Source organism: Lepidochelys kempii, chromosome 1, assembly GCF_965140265.1.
Source record: "Lepidochelys kempii isolate rLepKem1 chromosome 1, rLepKem1.hap2, whole genome shotgun sequence".
Classification (NCBI taxonomy): domain Eukaryota; kingdom Metazoa; phylum Chordata; order Testudines; family Cheloniidae; genus Lepidochelys; species Lepidochelys kempii.
In genome coordinates, this window is record NC_133256.1 from 305,694,811 (window position 1) to 305,710,969 (window position 16,159).

Consider the following 16,159-nt stretch of genomic DNA (forward strand, 5'->3'; position numbering starts at 1 on the left):
CTGATGAGTGGAATCAGAGGGAATGTATACATCAGGCTCCCTGACCACAACAGGAGGAAGGCATCGGAGAGGGAGCCCTTGCTCAGACCTTGCCAAGAATAAAACTGGTGCATTTCCTGTTCTGTCTGGTAGTGAACAGGTCTACTTGGGGAGTTCCCCACCTTTGGAAGATCATGCAGGCTACTTCTAGATGGAGCGACCACTCGTGGTGAGAGGAGAAGTCCCTCCTAACGTGGTCCGCCAGCATATTCTTGACACTGGGAAAGTGACAAGCTTCCAGGTGGATTTCGTGGCTGATGTAGAAGTCCCATAGATGGAGTGCCTTTTGACAGAGAGCCGATGAGCACGCTCCCCCTTGCCTGTTGATGTAGAACATTGAGGCTGTGTTGTCCGTCAGGACTTGTACCACCTTGCCCCAGAGGTGGGACAGGAAGACTGCAAGCCAGCCAGACTGCTCAGAACTCTTTGATGTTTATATGCAACCTCACCTCCTTTGGGGACCACATCCCCTGTGTCTGGCCGTTGCCGAGGTGCACACGCCAGCCAAGGTCTGAGGCATCTGACACCAACTCGATGGAGTGAAGGGGTTTGTTGAATGGAACGCCATCCAGGACTTGCCCTCAGTTGGTCCACCATTGCAGCGAGGTAAGTATTGCCTGGGGAATGGTAATGATAGTTTCTAAGGGGTGCCGGGACTGGGAATAGACTGTCCCAGCAATAGTTGCAGGGGCTGCATCCAGAGCCTGGCATAGTGGATCACGTAAGTGCAGGCTGCCATGTGACCCAGCAGGTGCATACGGACCCTGGTTGTAGTCAAAGGGAACGTGAAGACTTCCGCGCTGAGGTTTGTCAATGTGTGGAACCTTTTCAGTGGCAGGAACACCCTGGTGCAGGTCGAGTCAAGGACTGTTCCAATGAACTCTATCCTCTGCACCGGCACTAACGTTGACTTTTTGTCATTCACCAGTAGGCCCAGGGAGCAGCATGTGGCTTGAAGCACCGGGACATCCCTTTGGACTTGAGACCTGGAGCTGCCCTTGACGAGCCAGTCGTCGAGGTATGGGTAGATCTGGATACCATGTCACCTGAGGTAAGCTACTACCACCAACATGCACTTGGTAAACACTCTCGGTGCTGTCGCCAACCCAAATGGGAGAACCGCAAACTGGTAGTGGTGGGGCCCCACTGTAAACCGGAGGAAGCGTCTGTGTCCTTGAAAGATTGCTATGTGGAAGTATGCATCCTTCAAGTTGAGGGTGGCATACAAGTCTCCCGGATCCAGGGAGGGGATAATAGAAACCAGGGAAACCATGTGGAACTTTAACTTCTTTAGGTACTTGTTGAGGTCTCACAGGTCCAGGATGGGCCGTAGACTGCCCTTGGCCTTTGGGATTAAAAAGTACCAGGAACAGAACCCCTTGTTCCTGTAGTCAAGAGAAACTTCCTCCACCACTCCCAGCTGTAGCAACCCCTTTACCTCCTGTGCGAGGAGACTTCTGTGAGGGGGGTCCCTGAAAAGGGACAGGGAAGGCAGATGGGGGGGGGTAGAAAGGAACTGGAGGGTATAACCCTGCTCCACCATGCTGACGACCCATCGGTCCAAGGTTATAGTGGTCCAAGAAGGTAGGAAAAGGGAAAGGCGGTTGGAGAACACTGGGATAGATGGATCTGGGGAATAGTCTGGTAGGTTGCCCTCGGGCACACCCACAAAATGACTGTTTGGCCCCTTGCTTGGCACAGGTCAAGCTTGACTGGGTAGAGGGTGGAGGCGGGTGGCTCTGATGGTGCTTGTAGCCCTTGGCTCATTTGTGAGGCTGGTCCTGCCAAGGCTGGCTCCCCTGGCCCTGAGGCTGCTGCGGTTTGAACTGCTTACGTGCCGGGGTTAGGACATAAAGACCCAGGGTTTTCAGGGTGGAGTGGGAGTCCTTGAGGCCATGGAACTTGCTGTCTGTTTGCTCTGCAAATAGGGCTCAGCCATCGAAGGGCAGTCCTTCATTGACTGCTGAGCCTCAGAGGGCAACTCAGAGAGGAGCAGCCAGGCGGCTCTGCATGGAGATAGTGGAAGCCATGGTGCAGGCAGCAGCATCAGCGGTATCCAACGCCGTCTGGAGGGCTGCCCTGGCCATGGTTGTGCCCTCATCGAGGATTGCTCGAACTCCTTCTTGGAAGCCTTGGGGAGCGACCCTTCGAACTTGGCCGTGGCTTGCCACATATTAAAGTCATATCGGCCAAGGAGGGCTTGGTGGTTGCCACTCTCAGCTGAAGGCTGGAAGATGAATAAATCTTACGCCCAAAGAGATCCAACCTCCTCTAATCTTTATTTTGGGGGTGGCCCTGGGTTGTCCTTGACTCTCTTTGTGGTTAACCACCTCTACCACGAGGGAATTGGGGGCTGAATAGGAGTAGAAGTACTTATGTCTCTTGGTTGGCACAAAGTACTTGCATTCAGCCCTCTTAGAGATAGGGGCCAGGGAAGAGGTGGTTTGCCACAGGACATTAGTGATTTTGGATACCCCTTCATGAAGGGGTATGGCCACCCTGGCAGGAACCGAGGAGCAGAGGACATCAAACAGGGAGTCCGAGGGCTCTTCCAGTTCCTCTGCCTGAAGCCCCAGGATGGACGCGATCATTTTCAAAAGTTCGTGGTGCATTTTGGTGTCATCTTGAGAAACTGGGTGAGGGGGCCCCGTGCGATGAGGACAATGCCACAGGGACCTCTACTTCCACTGGTGGTCCAGTAGCTTGCTCCCCTGGGTCCTCCTGGACCTGGGGGTCTTACCCCCCAAAGCCTCGACCAACAGAGGGGGATGAGATACTGAGGCCGCTGGCCTCTCCGAGGCTCTCAATGCCAACCGGGCAGCCTGGGAGGGTTGGGTGATAACAAGGGTTCCACAGGTACAATGGCACTGGCCACTGCACCTGGGGCCATGGGACAGGTTTCAGTGCTGATGATGTAGGCGGCACTGCAGGTATTGGGGCTAGCCCCGCGGTCAGGGAACCTCGCTTAGTGCCAGAGGTATAAACGGAGCGGTTGGTACCGGGTGACCAGGATCAGGTGGAATGGTGGCTCTTGTCTGACCGGTGCCCATCACTGTGTCCCGAAGCCAACCAGTCCGAATGAGACAGGCATCTTGGTTGGGATCTCGGGGACCGATAGCATTTGGCGGATCTGCGTTGGAGATCTGGCAATTCACGCCTCACTCTTCTCGACCAGTACTGGGACGTCAAACGGGACCGGGAGCTAATAGGGGCTGGTTGCCGGGAGGATCTTCCTGGGTAAGGTGACCTATTGCTAGGAGATGGGCGATGATGACCTGGTGATCTGCAATCTCTGATCCTCGATCGGTCACCATGATTGGTACCGGGTCCTTGGAGACAGTCGGGGCCGGTCCAGGAGTTCTTGCCACGTAGCGCGTGCCTCAGAGGGACTGTGCCAATCTACCGGCGAGGTACGCCTTGAGTCCCTCCATCGGTGACCCCTGTGCGGAGACCAAAGAGGGCTCTGCTGAGCCTCCCTCTCTAGTCCTGAGGCATGACGGCTTCTGGTGGGTGCGCAATGATGGGACGTCCCTCTCGATGGGGAACAGTGCCGCTGAAGTGGGGACACCCGCATAGGTCCCAGCATGGGTTTTCCCCGAGACCGGGGTACTGCTGGAGCCGGTGTGGGCAGCACTGGGAACATAAGGCTCTCCTGAGCTGCTTGAAGGGCTTCGGGCGTCAATGGCAGCTGAAGCTGGCTGGGGCCTGCACCGCTATCGGAGTCATAGGCGAGGGATGGGCTACACTGCTTGACTTGAGCTGGGGCCCGACTTCCTGAAGGGGGCATTGAGCTGCATGGCATGGGTCGTGGCTCACCCCCAGCCCTCTCCTTTCCCTTACGGGAGGTAGGAGATCTTCCCCTCACAGTCTTTTTCAGCTTCTTGACTGGAGCCATGGAGGGGGATCAGTGCTGGCTTGTAGACGGTGCCAGCCGAGCGCTGCGCATGGAGTCTGCGGTGCTGGTTGTGGAGTCAGACCATTGCTCCAGTGCCGGAGTAAATGCCGACTCCATTAACAGCTTTTTCAGACAGATATCATGCTCCTTCTTCGTCCTAGGTTTAAAGGACTTACAGATCTGACACTTGTCACTTCTGTGCCCTTCGCCTAAGCACCTTAGGCAGCTGGTATGTGGATCGCTGGTGGCCATAGGACCTTTGCAGTGGTCACAGGGCTTAAAGCCTGGGGACCAGAGCATGCCCCATCCCCTGGCTGACTGCCGTTGGGACTAACGATGAGTTTGAGTACTACTACTAAGGGTAACTAAGAAACTACTAACTATATTACAGGTTTTCAAAGTTCGCATGAAACAATGCTAGCTGAAGCAGCTGATGTTCCAACACCATCACTGGTGGCAAGAAGGAACTAAGGGTGAGGGTAACTGGCGGTGCCCCTTATACTGCACCATGTGGGCACCAGAGCCAGTGCCCTACGGATACTGCTGAGGGAAAAAACTTCCATCATCAGTGCATGTGGCAAGCACACATACTTAATATGGAATGGACCTGAGCAAGCACTTGAAGAAGAAAGAGTAGTTACTTACCTTAATGTAACTGTGGTTTTTTGTGATGCGTTGTTTGCACAAATTCCACCTTGAACATGCATGTGCCCCATGTGCACAATATCAGATTCTTTTAAAATATTGATATCCATTGGAGCTGCTCCTGAGTCCTGGGAGCTCTCAAAACCACCATAGCCAAGGATATAAGGGATGGGACGGCCTGAACCACTTTTCAGTTTCTTCACTGATAAAGAATCCCATGTGACGGGACTTTGAATTAGCAAGGACAGAGGGCAGGCTGTGGAATCTGTGTGGACAATACATCTTGAAGAACCTCACTCACTGACTGTAAAGGTAAGTAACCTTTCTTTTCTGAGTAACTGTCCACACAGATTTCACTGTTGGTGATAAGTAGGGCTGTCAATTAATCGCAGTTAACTCATGCAATTAACTCAAAAAAATTAATTGCAATTAAAAAAATGAATCGTGATTAATCGCAGTTTTTATCACAGTGTTAAACAATAGAATGCCAATTGAAATTTATTAAATATTTGTGGATGTTCTTCTACATTTTCAAATATATTGTTTTCAATTACTACTAACACAGACCACAAAGTGTACAGCGCTCACTTTATGTTATCATTTTTGATGACAAATAGTTGCACTGTAAAAAGGATAAATAAAAGAAATAGTATTTTTTAGTTCAGCTCATACAAGTACTGTAGTGCAATCTCTATCATGAAAGTGCAACTTAGAAATGTAGATTTTTTTGCTCCATAACTGCACTCAAAAACAAAACAATGTAAAACTTTAGAGCCTACAAGTCCACTCAGTGCTACTTGTTCAGCCAATCACTAAGACAAACAAGTTTGTTTACATTTACGGGAGATAATGCTGCCCATTTCTTATTTACAATATCACGTGACAGTGAGAACAGGTGTTCATATGACACTTTTGTAGCTGCTATTGCAAGCTATTTACATGCGAGATATGCTAAACATTCGTATGCCCCTTCATGCTTCGGCCACCATTCCAAAGGACATTCTTCTATGCTGATGATGCTTGTTAAAAAAATAATGAATTAATTCATTAAATAGTGACTGAACTCCTCAGGGGGAGAACTGTATGCCTCCTGCTGTTTCACTCGCATTCTGCCATATATTTCTTGTTTTAGCAGTCTTGGATGATAACCCAGCAGATGTTGTTCGTTTTAAGAAGACTTTCACAGCAGATTTGACAAAACACAAAGAAGGTACCAATGTGAGATTTCTAAAGATAGCTACAGCACTTGACCCAAGGTTTAAGAATTTGAAGTGCCTTCCAAAATCTGAGAGGGATGAGATGTGGAGCATGCTTTTCAGAAGTCTTAAAAGAGCAACACTCTGGTGTGGAAACTATAGAACCCAAACCACCAAAAAAGAAAATTAACCTCCTGCTGGTAGCATCTGACACAGACGTTGAAAATGAACACCTTTTGTCCGCACTGCTTTGGATCATTATCGAGCAGAACCTGTCATCAGCATGGATGCATGTCCTCTAGAATGGTGGTAAAAGCATGAAGGGACATATGAATCTTTACTGCATCTGGCTCCTAAATATCTTGCGACACCGGCTACAACAGTGCCATGTGAACACCTGTTCTCATTTTCAGGTGACACTGTAAACTAGAAGCAGGAAACATTATCTCCTGCAAATGTAAACAAACTTCTTGTCTGAGCGATTGGCTGAACAAGACTGAGTGGGCTTGTAGGCTCTAAAGTTTTATATTGTTTTATTTTCGAATGCAGGTTTTTTTGGTACATAATTCTATATGTGTAAGTTCAACTTTCATGATAAAGAGATTACACTACAGTACTTGTATTAGGTGAATTGAAAAATACTATTTCTTTTGATTTTTACATGCAAATATTTGTAATAAAAATAAACATAAAGTGAGCGCTGTACACTTTGTACTCTGTGTTGTCACTGAAATCAATATACAGTATTTGAAAATGTAGAAAGCATCCAAAATATTTAAATAAATGGTATTCTATTATTGTTTAATAGCACGATAAATCATGATTAATTTATTTAATCGCTTGACAGCCCTAGTGATAAGCAAGCAGTATCCTGTGCCCAGATTATGTAAAGGAGTCATATTTAAGTACTGATTGAAGAATCTCCTGACCAAAGCTTGCATCTGATCTAGAGGCTTGAATGGTAAAAGTATCGACTGAACTCCATATAGCTCTTCTACATATCTCAGTCAATGGGTCCATTAAAAGAGGCAGTGTAGACCCAGTGGATTCGAATCAAATGAGACCAGATGTGTCTAGGGTAATATCATTCTTTAATAATACATACCAAGTATGTATATTGTTCAAAATCCATTTAGACAATCTCTGCAAGGATATCCGTTGTCCCCTCATCTGTCCTACAAAAGTACTAAGCAGTCTCAGTGAAGCTCTAATCAATCAATCAATCTAGTCCTGTCCAAATAAAAAGACTGCTCTAACTACATCCAGTGTGTAAAGGTTTGCTTCGGCAGGTGAAGAATGAGGTTTGGGGAAAAAGACTGGCAGATAAAGAGACGCATTAATGTGGAAGTCTCAGACTACCTTGGAAGGGATGTGGAAAATGGAACTTTCCAACACACTTATTTTGGTTGTGCCCACCAATCAAATGATCACAGGACTTCTGTGTGCCCCTTCTTGTCCATGCTGCACTGGGCAGATACACTGATTTCAATCACACTTCAAGTGGACAAAAGTGAAGTGTGGCAAAATCTTTAGAGAAGTTCTCACTTGCGTTATGAAATGCACCTGGAACTGCTATATGATGTCTGATCTCTGTTGCTGTTGGTATGTCTTTGCTAACCTGGAATCTAAACATTGCCCCTATGAGTTCAATGCATTGTGTTGGAGTTAGTGTGGATTTGTTTCTGTTAACCATTGAGTCCCAGAGGGCTGAAGAGAGCTAGAGTTTTCTGTATGGAGTAGATGACTTGTTGAGGGGACTGATTAATGTGGAAATCAGATGAAGCCTAAGAGTGACTAAGGTATATTTTCTGTGATACTCCCAGCACAATGTGAAAGTAGCTGTGAACAAGTCCATGGGATCCAAAGAGGGGATAACACAGGCTAAGGTGACCATCCTGAATTTGAAACACTGAGCAAAAAGACTGAGATGTTGAAGATTCAGGTGGGGTCTCCATGCCCCCTTCTTCTTTCGGATCAAGAAGTAGTGGGAGTAGAGCCCTTTTCCTTTGAATCCTTAAGGAACTTCCTCCCCTATTCCCAGTGTTAAATTTATTGTCTTAGAAGTGTCTCGTGAGAGGGATCTCTGAGGAGGAGCGGGAAGAATGGGGAGGAGATTGTAATAGCTTGAAACTGGATGGGATACCCCTTGTTCATTATCTTGAGGACTGACTGGTCTGAAGTAATCCCAGCCCAAGCTTCTCTGAAATAAAATAGGTGGTTGCCAACATGAATAGAAGGGACTCGATACACAGGTGGTCCAGCTGGGCTCTCGACATTGCTTTCAGAGATGTTTTGTGACCAACTGTCCCTGTTGCAGGGGTGCCAAGGAAGAGCTCAAGGAATGTCATTGGTGAAAACACTGCCTCTTCCTTGGTGGCTATGAAATGCGTTGTTGAGGATAGCATTGCTGCTGTATTTATACAAGGACTGCTGACAACATTGTTGTTTACCTCTAAGAGCTGGATCACATAAGCCTCAGTGACTGGAGGGTTGTTCTCTGTATCTTTAAGAAAGTGCAATGCCTCATCAGTGTCACTACTGAACAGTTAATTACCTGGGAAGGGTAGATCCTGTATGGTCACTTAGACTTCATGAGGGGCAGCAGATGTCTATAGCCAGGACAACCTTCTCATTGTCACAGCCATAGCTGTGGTTCTGATGCATTGCTTGGAGCAATGTTCTAGCAGTGAGCTGTCCATCTGTCATGGTTGACCTTAACTCTTCCTAGTATTCACAGGGGAGCTTCTATGTTAAGGTAAAGAACCTGTCCCAAAAGCGGACATCATACTTAAAAAGAAGTGCTTGATAACTGGCAACTCCTAGTTGACGATTCGCTGAGAAGTATATTTTTTTGTCTGAAAAGATCGAATTTCTTTGTCTTTTTCTGGGAATGGATTTGGGCTGTTTAGATTTCTCATGAACAGCCTAGACAATCAGGGTACTGAGGCTGGAATTCTAAAAAGTATTTGTGCCCATTAGCTAGCACAAACATCTCTTGTTTGTGCACTTGGAAGTTGTGGGGGGAATGGATGCAGGAGTGTCCCAGATGACCTTTGTTGGTTCCAAAAGCCCTAAATTAATAGGTGAAGTCATTTTGCTTAAAGATGATGGGTGGAGAAGGGCTAATATCTTATGTTGCTTTTCTTGGATTATCTCTAATAGGATATCCAATATTTCTGCTAGTCTCATCATTTTCTGAAAAACTTTTAACCACGCTGAAGAGGATGTAGGAGGAGGGTTGGTCGTTTCATCAGCAGGCGAGGAGGAAATAGCTAGAGACTGTGAGTGGTCAGAGGAGAGATCATCTCCACTGAGGTCTTCCTCTCCTTTCAGAAACTGATGATGTCTGGGAGTGGGTACTAGGACTGGCTCAATCTGCTGTGTAGGCAAGAGGTGGTCTTGGTCTGAAGACCACTGAGGAAGCTGGTTTCCCAACATAAGGGTTGATACTGCATGGAGACCAATGAAGCCAGTGTTCGTAGGAGTGTTGAGGGGGAGGATGACACATGGGATGGGAGAGTACCAGTTTAGAAGTTCCCTTATCAATTGGTTAGTCTCTAAGGTGCCACAAGTACTCCTTTTCTTTTTGCGAATACAGACTAACACAGCTGTTACTCTGAAACTTATCAATTCAGAACTTGTGGGTGCCTCTTAGGGGCGCCATCATTATGTATGCATTTCTTGGTGCTGCTGCCATTGGTATGGACCTATCCAGCGCCAGAGAGGAGTCTGCCGTCTGAGTGGTATCAGAAGCGGCAAAGTGCTTACTGTGTGAAGTGACTGTCAATGCCAACATTGGCTTTGATGTACCTGTGTGAGGCTCAGCCTCAAGGGACTGGAGTGTCAGAGCCTCAGGTGAGGACTTAAGTCTTCTGACTGGGAAGAAAGATTTGTATGTTCCTTGGTCCGAGGAGCAGTGCTCCTTATGGTCCCTTCTCCTTGGTCAATGCCAGAGGAGTTAGAAGAAATTGAGAGGTGGTTGAGGCTGCCCAGCCCATTTTAAACTCAGCTATGGTGGTTGCAAGGGCTCCCAGGCTACAGGCATGGCCCCAATAGACACTGCTATTGAAAAACAATCCAACCTTACATACATGCACACTCAAGGTAGAATTTGTGTTGACAGTAACTTGAAGAGCAATTAGTTTTACCTTTTAATTATTATTTACCATTCATATTTCAGCAGAGGAGGAAACCAGGCAATAATACAGTACATATATGGTATCATTTATCTTGCCATATTATGCTACTCTTCAACCTGAGACAGCCCAAAGAGACTAAGCTAAGGAGCTATTAAAAAGTAAATATTTACTGTGCATGGCATAAATTCCTCACCACAGGATGTATACTAAATACAGACAACCCCATTGTACAGCATTCTTTTTTAACGGGGCCCAAGTGGCCAATATTCATGTGCCAAGTCACTTGCCAAAGAGTGGAGCCCTATGACGCATGTATATAGCATAAACATTAGGAAGGTAACAGAGGAAGGCAAAAGTACCGTTAACTAATACTTGTTCTTCAGAATTTTTGTACCCCTCTTTCAAATTAAAGCTAGCAAGAATTACAACATCATGAGCTTTTTATCTTTACCCTTTCATAATACAAATGATCTTTCTATGTAAATAAATAATATGCACCTGTGTTAGGAGTTTCCTGCAACCTAAGACAAAAATTCTTAAGATTTTTTTCTTCTTCTTGTTAGATGTTAATTGCCAGATATTCTGTCTTGTGTGCATGCTTATTTGCACACAGGCCCATACTGCCCACTGTATGTAAGTACTATAGTCTCTTTTCCCTCTAAAATTATATATATATTTATTTTGATGATTAATTATTGTGGTTTTTACACTATTAGGTTACAAGCATTGGGATATATATTTTGCATTTAAAATGAACGCTCATTAATAAGACTAAGACAGACTATGCTTTAACCTAAATTATATAAAAATAATTTAGAATGATATCTGTAATTACTCACCTTAGCAAGATAAGCTTCCACTCTGTTTTTTGAAGATAATGCATTTCCAGTTGGGTTTATGAAACTTCCTCCAAGACCAAGACTTCTATTTAGTGTTAAATTATTGCCGAGATTGCCAAGTTGAGTTGTATCCAGGACTGGACTTGCAGAAAGACCTCCATTTACAATGCTGTTAGCAATTAAAGATTTGCTCCTATGGCGCTCATGAAGGAGTTTTGCATTGGCCTCTGCTATCCTTTCATTAGCTCTGTGAAAAATACAGATGTAGTTTTTACTCACACTTTCACAACTAAATGTTATCATCCAAATTTCAAGCTATTTTTATTATATTTCTATAACTGTAAATGATTAAGAATATTAGAAATGAGGAATTACTCAATTCCCTCTATCAGAGAGGTAGCCATGTTAGTCTGTATCCACAAAAATAACGAGGAGTCTGGTGGCACCTTAAAGACTAACGGATTTATTTGGGCACAAGCTTTAGTGGGTAAAAAACCCACTTCTTCAGATGCATGGAGTCCCACAAAAGCTTATGCCCAAATCAATCTGTTAGTCTTTCAGGTGCCACTGGACTCCTCGTTTTTGTCAATTCCCTCTGGAGTTTTCTGAGAACCCAATCCTGAAAGATTCTGAGTGCCTCTTGGGAACGAATGGGAGTTAGAGATGCTCAGCAGTTCTCAGAATTTGACCTCAAGACAATTTATCTTAGATAGTTATAAGTCCCGATTACTATAATCTTTAATGTATTTAAATTATCTCATAATACCCTGTGAGAACAGAAAGTAATATTATCTCCATATTACATAAGGGGGAAACTGAGGCCCAGAGAGAGTAAGCAACTTGCCCAAGATCACAGAGGAAATCTTTGGCAGAGCTGGGAACTAAAACCAGGTCTCCCAAATCCTAGACTAGTACCCTAATAACTGGACTGTCCTTCCTCTCAATGTAGTTCCAATCCTGAGAAGTACTGTTATAATGGGAGCTGAACTGACCCTAAACACACCACCAGATCAGGCTCTTTTTCTAGAGAGCCCTATTCTTATTCAAGCATGGACTGAGGCTGATAGGGTAAGGAAAAAAGAGACTACTCATCCTGGGCAGTAACTGCAGTTCTTCGAGATGTGTCCTCCTATGGGTGCTCCACTTCAGATGTGCATGCGCCCCACACATATTTAATCGGAGATTTTCATGAGCAGTCTGCATTTGGCGCATGCATGTGCTGCTGATATCCTCATGCCCTGCAGCGAGGCTATATTAGGCTGCATGAGCAAACTGCCCTCAGTTCCTTCTTCACCGCTGCATCTCAGAAGAAAACTCTGAAGCAAAGGGGAAGGAGGGGGGGTAGTGTAGCACCCAAAGAGGAACACATTTAGAAGAATTACAGCTAATGCACAGGGTGAGTAACCTCTCTTTCTTCTTTGAATAATGTCCCTATGGGTGCTTCACTTCAGGTAACTCCCGAGCAGTATCCCCATAAGGAGGAGGAAGCCCCAGAGTCAAGTCCAGCACAGAAGAAAGAACTGCATTGCCAACTGCTACATCAACTCTAGAGGCACTGACTAAGGCGTAGTGCCTGGAGAAGGTATGTACCAAAGACCATGTAGCAGCTCTGCAGATCTCAGATACTGGGGAATTTTTAGGTTGAGCTATAGATATAGATTGTGACTTCATTGAGAACCTTTAGATCTGTCTACAAACAAAATGAGCAGTCTAGGAGATTTACAAAATGATTTAATCCTATCTAGGTAGAAGGATAACACCCTCTTGACATCTTCAGCATGGAACACAGTCTCCAGATTGGAATTATGTGGTTTTGGAAAGAACACTGGCAGGTAAATGACTTGACTCACATGAAACTCAGAAGACACTTTAGGAAGAAACCTGGTGTGTGGTCATAAAGTAACTTTGTCCTTGCAGAATACTGTGAAAGGAGGGTATCATAAATATAAAGGGAAGGGTAACCACCTTTCTGTATACAGTGCTATAAAATCCCTCCTGGCCAGAGGCAAAGTCCTTTTACCTGTAAAGGGTTAAGAAGGGCAGGTAACCTGGCTGGCACCTGACCCAAAATGACCAATGAGGGGACAAGATACTTTCAAATCTGGAGGGGGGAAAAGGCTTTTGTCTGTCTGTGTGATACCTTTGCTGGGAACAGATCGAGGATGCAAGCCCTCCAACTCCTGTAAAGCTAGTAAGTATTCTAGCTAGAAAATGCGTTAGGTTTTCTTTGTTTTGGCTTGTGAAATTCGCTGTGCTGGAGGAAATGTGAGTTCCTGTTTTGTGTCTTTTTGTAACTTACGGTTTTGCCTAGAGGGATTCTCATTTGTTTTGAATCTGACTGCCTGCAAGATTATCTTCCATTCTGATCTTACAGAGTTGCTCTCTTATTTTTTTTTTGTTCTTCTAATAAAGTTCTGTTTTTTAAGAATCTGATTGGGTTTTTTGAGTCTTAAAAATCCAAGGCTGGTTTGTGCTCATCTTGTTTATTCTCAAGCCTCCCCAGGAAAGGGGATGTAAGGGCGTGGGGGGATATTTTGGGGAAACAGGAACTCCAAGTGGTGGTCCTTTCCCTGACTGTTTGATAAATCACTTGATGGTGGCAGCATTCTCCCTAATCCAAGAGCAAAAACTTTGTGCCTTGGGGAAGTTTTAACCTAAGCTGGTAGAAATAAGCGTAGGGGGTCTTTCATGCGGGTCCCCACATCTGTACCCTAGAGTTCAAAGTGGGGAGGGAACTCTGACAGAGGGTCTACCATGAAGGCCCCATCTCCCCAACTCTGTGCGCTGAGGTAATAGCCACTAAGAAGGCTGTTTTCATAGACAAATTCAGTAAGGAGCGTGTCACCATCGGTTCAAAAGGAGATTTCATGAGTCTTTTAAGAGACAAATTAAGGTCCCAAACTGGGATGGGGATTACCCAGACCTTTCATGAATGTTATGGTTGTAGAGTGAGCAAACAGTGAGAACCTGCAATAATGGTATGAAAAGCTGTTAAGGCACCCAATTGAATCTTGAGAGAACTAAGTAATAGACCCCTTTGCTTTAGTTGTAGCAGGTATACCAGAACAAGAGGAAGCAAAGCAGATTTGGGGACAGGATTCTGGAATTCAAACCAGTGACTAAATCTTCTCCACTTTTTGAAGGTATTTCTGGTAGAATCTTTCCTATTTTATCTATTGTACTTCTGCAAAGCAGACCAACTCTAACCCCACGAACCATCAAGTAGCCACACCTTCAGGCGGAGAATGCTCAGATTATGATGCAGCAGTTGACTGGCACCCTGGGAGAGGAATGATTAGAAGATTTATCACTGGACAAAGAACTAGGCAAAACAGGTAGGAAATCAGGCCTGCCTTGATTGTGTTGGGGCTATTAGGACAACTCTGCTCTTATCCTGTCTGATTTTGTTCACCACTTTGAGAATCAGAGGTGTTGGGGGAAACGCATAAAACAGTTTCTTCGTTCAAGTGAGGGGGAAGGTGTCCCCTAATAAATTATGAACTAAGCCCCTCCTTGAATAGAATAGATAGCATTTTTTGTTTATAGCTGTGGCAAAGAGGACCACTTCTGGAAATCCCGGAGTCTGAAATATGCCGACAAGAACCTGGGAATCCAACCCCGATTTGTAGTCTTGGGAAAAACACTTGCTGAGAGTGTCAGCTGTGACATTCATTATTGAAATTATTATGCAATGTTTTATATAGCAGTTCCATAACCTTATTGCTTCAGCGCAGAGGGAAGGGGATCTCACTCCTTCTTGCCGACTGCAGGCATATATAACATGCAGGCCACATTGCCTATCATAACTTGGATATACCTGTGTCCGATGAGAGGGAGAAAATGAACGCAGGCATTTCTGACCGCTCTGAGCTCCAACAGGTTGATGGAGGGGTGGATTCTTAGGGTGACCATCTGCACTGTAACATTAGAGCACTGAGGTGTGCCCTCCTCCAGCCTAACAGAGATGCAACTGGGGTTATGGTTACCATTGGCATTGGTTGAAGGAAGGGAATCCATACCCCTACATTGTGATGAACATTCCACCAGTCTAGGGAGTACCTGACTTGTTGAGAAACTGACACCTGTTTGTCTAGGCTGTATCTGTTTGGTAAGTAAACTGGTCTGAGCCACCACTGGAAACAGCAAAGGCACAATCTTGCATGTTCTGTCACAAAAGTGCAAGCTACCATGTGACCTAGAAGTTGAAGACTGTTTCTAACAGAAGTCTGGGGTTTCCTTTGAATATGTCTGACAAGGTTTGATAGTGTTGTGGATCTGTCCAAGGGAAGGAAGGCCCTGGATGCCAAGGAATACAGGGATACCCCTATAAATTTTATGTTCTGAACAGGAGTCAGTGTGGACTGTCCCACTTTCAATTGAAAACCCAAGTCCAAGAACAAAAAGTGCTTTCTGTTTGGCAGACAACATGTCTTGGTATGACTGAACCTTGAGCAATCAAACGTCAAGGTATGGGAATATTGTAATTGCCTGATGATACAGGTAGGCAGCCACCACTGACAGAACCTTTGACAACAATCTTGGAACCTATCAGGGCTCTGGAGAACTGCTGCCAAAAGGTGCCCAGGAATCCTAATATGGCCATTGAAGACCATAAGGGGGAGGTGGGTGGTATCCAGGGTTGCTCTCATCAGGAGTCATGAGGTCCCCGGACATCATCTGTCTCTTTGAGAAAGGGAGTTTATATATGGATATGTAGGAGAGACCTAAACAGAGATCCATGATACTGAAGAGAGGTCTCCATCATCATTATCTTCCTCCTCTAATGGGGGAGCTCTGACCAAAAAGGGAAGTGACTGTACTGGGGATATATAAGGGTCTGGAGATTGAGAGGTTCTCGGTACCTAGAGATGCTTGGTACTTGCCAGCAGTGGAGACTCTGGTTCAGCAGTCACTGATAAGTCCTTTGGATACCTAATATCTTGCAGTACTGAGTGGAGCTGCGGCACTGAGTGCTGTTGCAGTGCCGACAGACTGGAATGCTTGTCCCTGCAGAATGGTGCTGATGGTTTTGAGTGATTCATAGGCAGCGCTGATGTAGATGGAGGCTTAGTTTTACATGATATTGAAAAGCTTGACATAGGTACCAGGAGAGGGGTTAGGTCTGATGGTACCTATATTCTTCTGTGTTTTCTCTGATCATCTCCACTAGATGGTATTGGAGCCTTCTCAGAGCCAGGTTTACTCTTCAAGCTGCTGGATTTTCCTGACTCACTGGTACTGGAGGAGCCCTTCACTTTTATGGTACCAAGCCTTGAGGATGAAGTCTTTGAGGCTACTGGCCTGGTCTAAGAGCGAGGGTTTTTGAGATGGATCTCTTCAGAGGGGAATTAGAGCTTCTCTTTTTAGCATCTTTAGAGGAGGTCTCTGAGGCTTTCCCCTTTGCAG

At 45.5% G+C, this 16,159-nt stretch overlaps 1 protein-coding gene across 16 annotated transcripts in view; it reads right to left on the reverse strand.

Moving 5' to 3' along the window:
• The window catches only part of ANKRD26 (ankyrin repeat domain containing 26), a 197,220-nt gene that overhangs the window by 20,235 nt on the left and 160,826 nt on the right, over positions 1-16,159 (reverse strand). For all 16 annotated transcript variants that reach the window (XR_012156802.1, XR_012156803.1, XR_012156804.1 and 13 more), the window contains one exon: positions 10,754-11,000. Coding sequence is in view for 13 of the 16 variants with exons in the window: in XM_073328178.1 (XP_073184279.1) it covers positions 10,754-11,000 (247 nt within the window). In the remaining 3 variants the exon portion in view is untranslated. The remainder of the gene's footprint in view (positions 1-10,753; positions 11,001-16,159) is intronic.